This window comes from Amphiprion ocellaris, chromosome 13 (genome assembly GCF_022539595.1).
Source record: "Amphiprion ocellaris isolate individual 3 ecotype Okinawa chromosome 13, ASM2253959v1, whole genome shotgun sequence".
Taxonomy (NCBI): domain Eukaryota; kingdom Metazoa; phylum Chordata; class Actinopteri; family Pomacentridae; genus Amphiprion; species Amphiprion ocellaris.
Window position 1 is genome coordinate 15289328 of NC_072778.1, and position 6000 is coordinate 15295327.

At 39.9% G+C, this 6000-nt stretch overlaps 1 protein-coding gene across 2 annotated transcripts in view; it reads left to right on the forward strand.

Annotated features, from left to right (window-relative positions):
- kdrl (kinase insert domain receptor like) overlaps nt 1-5438 on the forward strand; it is a 45858-nt gene extending 40420 nt beyond the window's left edge. For both annotated transcript variants that reach the window (XM_023284864.3, XM_035954914.2), the window contains exons 28-30: nt 362-440; nt 1102-1202; nt 4773-5438. In XM_023284864.3, the coding sequence (XP_023140632.2) occupies nt 362-440; nt 1102-1202; nt 4773-4956 (364 nt within the window). In that variant the 3' untranslated portion in view covers nt 4957-5438. The remainder of the gene's footprint in view (nt 1-361; nt 441-1101; nt 1203-4772) is intronic.
- Nucleotides 5439-6000: the final 562 nt, after the last annotated feature.

Sequence of the window (6000 nt, forward strand, 5' to 3'; positions counted from 1 at the left end):
CTTAGAGCCAGCTACAAGATTTATGTCCACTTAAAATAATATTTGTTGAGCTCTTGGATTTTCACAGGTCCTCCAAGTGTGTTTGTTGAGGAGGTGCTGAAAAGCAGCAATGACAGTTAGCCCTTTAGTTAAATTAAGCTGCCGCTTTGGCCTCTGAGTGTTGAAATGTAAAGCAAACACGGTATGTTTTCAAAGAACAATGTCATAGATGCACCACACTGTTGATCTAAGTGATTAAGTTCCTGCGGTTTTGTTGCTGAACTTTGCCTTTTTGCCTCCAGTGTAATCAAAGGAGTCTCTAAACAGTAACAAGACTTTCTAGAGTGTTATTCTTAAGCTTTGAAATGTTTTTTTTTTCCAGGAACATCAAGATCCGTCCTGCTAGCGTAAAAACCTTTGACGAGGTTACCATGGAGAACGGGACCGATGAGAACCACGAGGTGAATTATTCAGCCTCAAACTGAAACAGAAGCACACACGATTTAGCTTACCTGAAACAAAATCTGAACTTAATGCTGCAACTTCAATCTTGCTGCTTGAGTTTAACTATATGAGAACATACAGCATGAATTTTGACTCAACCAAGTTCTGTTACAAGTCTGTAATAGTAAAAGCGTGTAAGGATTTTAGCAAACTTTTTCTCTGTTTCAAATCCACTGAGTTTGTGCCATTTTTACTGCGATGGTTTGAGGTGTTTACATTGACCTGACTAACTCGAGGCTTAATCAGATTTTTTGAGAGTCTCTGTTTTGTGTTTACACATGAGTTAAGAAAGCTGGATCATCCCTCATCCAGTTTTGAGAAACCCAAATTTGCTAGTTGGAGAACTTTGACATAAACTGGGATACATGTATAGAACGTCATGTTTTCAGGCATAAATTTGGTAACAGAGCTGCATGTCACAGATGATTTATTCACCAGCTCAACCATCAGAACATCAAAAATTAAAAAAAAAAAATCCTTTTTTTATATTTCTGGCTCCGATAAATGGTGTAATTTTGACTGTTTTTTTTGGGGGGGGAAATAACACGCCTTTGTGGCAGGTTTTGTGGTTCGGTGGGTTAATAATTCACCCTCTGTTTGCGTCTCCAACCTCATCAGGGTCAGTCGGACAGCGGGATGGGGCTTTCTTCTGACAACATGAAGACACTGATGCGCTTCGAATCGCTGGCAGGCCGACCTCTGAGCATCATGGCTCTGGCGTACGTACGCTACACAACACTCCACCACATGTCCTGCGAGACACAAACCAACACACACAAACACGCTGCACACAAGTACCTGCTTGGAAACCCTCCCCGCTGTGCTGGAATGTAGACGCTATAACTGTCATACAACACACAAACACAGAGCTTCTTCTGCCTTAAAAAGAAGTCAGCGGCTACTTTTCCCTTTTGTCTGAGGACACCATGCGTGAGGGACAGCAGCACAAAGGAGGAGTGGGAGGGAAAAAAAGCTTGAAGGTGACAAACTGAAGGACTCAACACAAAGCAGAGTGAAGTTTGGCTGTTTTAAGAGAAAACACTTAAAAGTCTTTGTTTATTTCAAGAGGGCCCTGAATGAGATACCTCCCAGACCGGCTTAACTCATGAGTCATGGCTGTCTGCTATAACGCAGTGCTAAGCAACAAATACACATAATCGCAAAGGAGCGACGTAGACAAAGTCTTTCCTCCAAAATCGTGCAGATCTTTGATGACTTTAAGATGTGGATGTTGAAAAGTCTGGAAAGGAGGAAAACACAGAGACAATGTGGTCTCATTTTAGAGGTTATTCAAGGAAAAAGTAAAGTATGAGGGAGAGATTTCTGTAAATCTTTTTTCTTATGAGGCTCTCTGTAGGTGTCTTGAGGCTTACATGTGAATTTTACAGCAGCTCAGCGGCAGGGTTAATTTACAGGGTCGTACCCCTGAACTCAGTAATTACACTTTAAACCTTTTCTCATTCTTCTGCTGCTCCCTGTACAGTAGCAACTATTAATACTCCTTCAAAGTATTGTGGCTTGCACTCAAAGGATTTAAAGGAGGAACAGCAGTGGAGTAAATTGTCCCAGAGCAAATCTTCCAAAACTCTGTTAAGTTGAAGAGGGAAAGACTCAAAAAACTCAAAACTCGTGAAAACGACATAAAAGCGCTTATAAATTATTAAGAGTGAACATGTAAACAAGTGCTGGGAAAGTGACTTATGAGACGCACTCAGAGTTAACGACACGCTCTGAAGTGCTGAAATTAATTTACAGCTCACAAACTCACACCCACCCGCTCACAGTGTCCTTTAGATCTCAAAGCTGAGAGTGGAGGACTCGCTGCAGGCCTGCTCGTCCCATCAGGGCCTCAGTGTGGCAGAAAGAATCAGCCCAGGCATCCAGGGAATGATCTATATTTTAAGGGAAGGACTTCCTTGCTGGGCAACCGCTCATTCACTGCCACCTTTGAACTTATGATGGTTTTAAAGGACCTCCCCTGCTGTAATTCTTTTGTATAACAGCCCACCTGATGCTCCTCCAGGCCTCACTGCTCCTCTAGACTCACTTCTCTGCCGATAGGACAAATATGATCAGAGCTGATTGAACAGTAGTGTTCAGAGAACCTGCCTCAGCATTATGCAGTAGATTTTTTGGAGACAAAGTTGCTGTAATTACAATCCACAACAAAAACTAAGTCCTGTTTTGTGCAGCACGTCATCCCAGACAAGAAAACTAATAAGGTAATATTCACACTTGGACTGCTTTTTTTGACATTTTGCTTTTAAAATGATAAAAAAGACAATAATTCTACTAAGTGTTCCAGCTGAGGATAAAGTGATTTCCTTACCCTGACTCATTTTGTTTCCTGTGGTTCAATTGTACCCTGCACCCTGCGCCTGGCATTGGCAAGACAACACTGTACCATTGTTAACTATTCTGATGCCTGGTTTACCAGGTAGTTTCTTCATTAGCGCGACATTCCAGTACAGCGGCGTCCCTTCCCCCTGCTGGGCACTGACCCTTTAGCCCCGACAGAGGAGCCCTGGAAACCCTTAGCAACGTCCGAGACAATAACAGGCAATTACTCATATTCTGGGCATCAAATGAAGCAGAAAAGCTCAGGATGATTGATTACATCATACGTGAATGAGGGAAGGTCGGTGTGATTGTGCAGCTTCACAAGGGGCATTTTCTAAATCAAAGAATATCAAAACAGCCCTCTGTTGTGAGAGCGACCAATTCTAGTTGTCCTGGAGAAAAACAAACTTGTCGAGAAAGAAAAAACTTTATATTATGCACAAAATATTAAAGTGCACAGCTTGGCACCAACATTCACCCTGAATGTCACATTTTCTTTCAGTAAAATTAATGCAATTAGAATGATTTCATAGATGATACGATGCTATGAAGTCTTTGCAAAGAGGTTAAAATATTTTGGAAAAATTGAGGACAAAAGCATTTTTAGTCCTGTGTCACTTGTTGGTCAGGATGTCAGCTGATCATCTTGTCATGACGTAATTTATTACGTTTGTTGCTTGTTTTTCAGTGCATTTTAAAACTAGGAAATTCTGTTCCTTATAGAGGTCTGACTATGTTTATCCACTGACACAGCTGCAGCTCTGTTTTCATGGACAGGCAAATTAGCAGAGGAGCCCAAGTAATGATTATCATAATCTTTTGTCTATAAAATGTCACAAATAGTGGAAAATGGCCTACAGAGTGACCCAAAGCCAATGTTACACCGCATAAAGGTCTTATTTTGTCCATTTACCCAAAGAATATTCACTTCACATTGATTTAAAACAGAGAAAATTATTAAATCCTTACGTTTGAGAAGAGGAAACAATAAAATTCTGCTCTGAAAATCATTTTACAAATTTTTACATTAGCAAAAAATGTGATAATTATTTTTCTGTACTAATTGACTGTTTCCCTTAAGTGTAGCTGATATGGTTAGAAACTGTGATAGTGAAAGATAAATAGAGCAGCATTGCTTTAAATGAAATTAATTTTGTTGTTCTTGAGCCCATGAATGATTTTTGTATGTTTTTAGGTTTGCAAACCTTTAAAACTATATATTTTAACCCTTAATTTAACCCAAGTCCTGACACTCTATGGAAACAGCACAACCCTGGTTAGAATTACACAGAGCTCAAACTTGTTTTTTGTGCAGTGTGGTATTGTATATATATAGTTACCATAAATCTTAAAAAAGACAAAAAGTTGAACTTCTTTGGTTATTTATTTTCCAAAAAAATTTAAAAAAACATGGAATTGGCATCTACAACATTTCTGTAGTGTCTATGTGTGTTACCAATGCTGAAAAAAATGGTTACTATACATACCATGGATATTTCACTACTTACATTTTAAATTCCAGTCTGTTCTGTGTAAACACAGTCTGCAGTTCATCCAAAAAATCTGTCAATTTTTGTTATGTGATTGTTGGTCACAGCTGAGTCAGAATTGGCTTCTCGATCACTCCAAGAAGGACAGAATTTTTATTTTTTTGCAGAATATGATCAATGCCGACCATTTATTTTAGAAAAATATTTAAATGAGACATGTAAAATAAAGTAATTTTAATGAAATATCACAATTTCAAGTGTAAGCTGTTTAGATTTTCTGGCAGAATGGCATATCACAGATGAGGAGTTCAAAACCCGTTGAATAGTTGCAAATGTAACAATTCCTGTTGTTTTTACAGTTTCTAGCTCCGATAAATGGTGTCGTTTTGTCTCTGGGGTTCAGAAGGTGGAGGCCTAAGATGTTCTCCATAGTTAAGTTGTCCATCTTTGTGTTTTCAGGATGAAGGCGGTGAGTAAGAGTAAAGAGTCTGTGCTGAGTGACGCAGAGAAGGAGAAGTATCCATCCACGGTTCCTCCTTTAGACTTAAGTCTGGACGACTCGGCTCTGGATGCCAGCCTGGAGTGTCACAGCCCGCCGCCCGACTACAACTACGTGGTTCGCTACTCCACCCCTCCTGTCTAACCTCCTGTTTCACCCCTGGAGACCGTGAGACTGACAGCCTCAAGGCCTTTGCTTTGTTCTCCTCTGTTTTGACTCTTATCTGCGGACCGTTCTGTGGCAACGTTTGAGGGGGAAACACGAGATTCCCTCTTCAAGTGTTTAGAAAAGACGCTCATGGATTAGCCTGACTGTAACCTCTGCATCTTCCAACTTCTGGAGCGTCTGCTGTGCAACAAAAGGAAACCTGCTGAGCGTTGATTCCTTTCCAGTTTTCAGACGTAGGCCCACGTCAATGCTGCTGGTCCGTTCCACATCCACTGTGATATGTCAAACAGCTGAAAACAGGCTCAGGTATTTCTTTGATCTACTGTGAAACAAACCGCAATGATTCCAACTGTACCACAGAGCTGGACAAACGTTTGATGATGATAAAGAGAAACATCCCGGAGAGGCTGTTTAAATATATTTCAATTTTATTGAAAAAGTGAAAACTGGAAAGTAAATTTATGGGAAAAAAGTTAAAGAAAAATTGTAATGTGGCTGCATCCGTCTGTGTGATGATTCATTTTTGCTCAAAGCAAAATGAAGATGGAAAAAAAAGACTATCAATTGTAAAACTCTCTTATTTAAGGTTATTTCTCATCTGATTTCATTTTAAAGCTCAGTAACTCAGGTTGACCCAGAGTGAGAGAGGAGAGGAGGACTCTGGACTGAACGGATGTCTTTTAAGGCCTCTTAGGTTTTGGAAAATCAGATGTTAATGGGGGAAACAGGGTAGAGCTGACAGAAAGAACAGAATCAACATTACAGCTCGACCATGACTTACTGCAAATGTTCACTCCTCCTCCTGTCCCAGTCGGGTGTTGACTCATTATTTTTCTTTGGTAAAAACTCAAAGTTAGCGGAAAACCAGATTTGTGTATTTTCTTGTGTACAGATTTAGTTAGAAACATGAAATAAGAAGAAGACTTCATAGGAACAGTTTAATCAGAACGCACTAGTTAAATGAACTGTGTATTTATAGAGATTGTAAACACTGCCACGTAGTACTCCACCTCTGTTTAG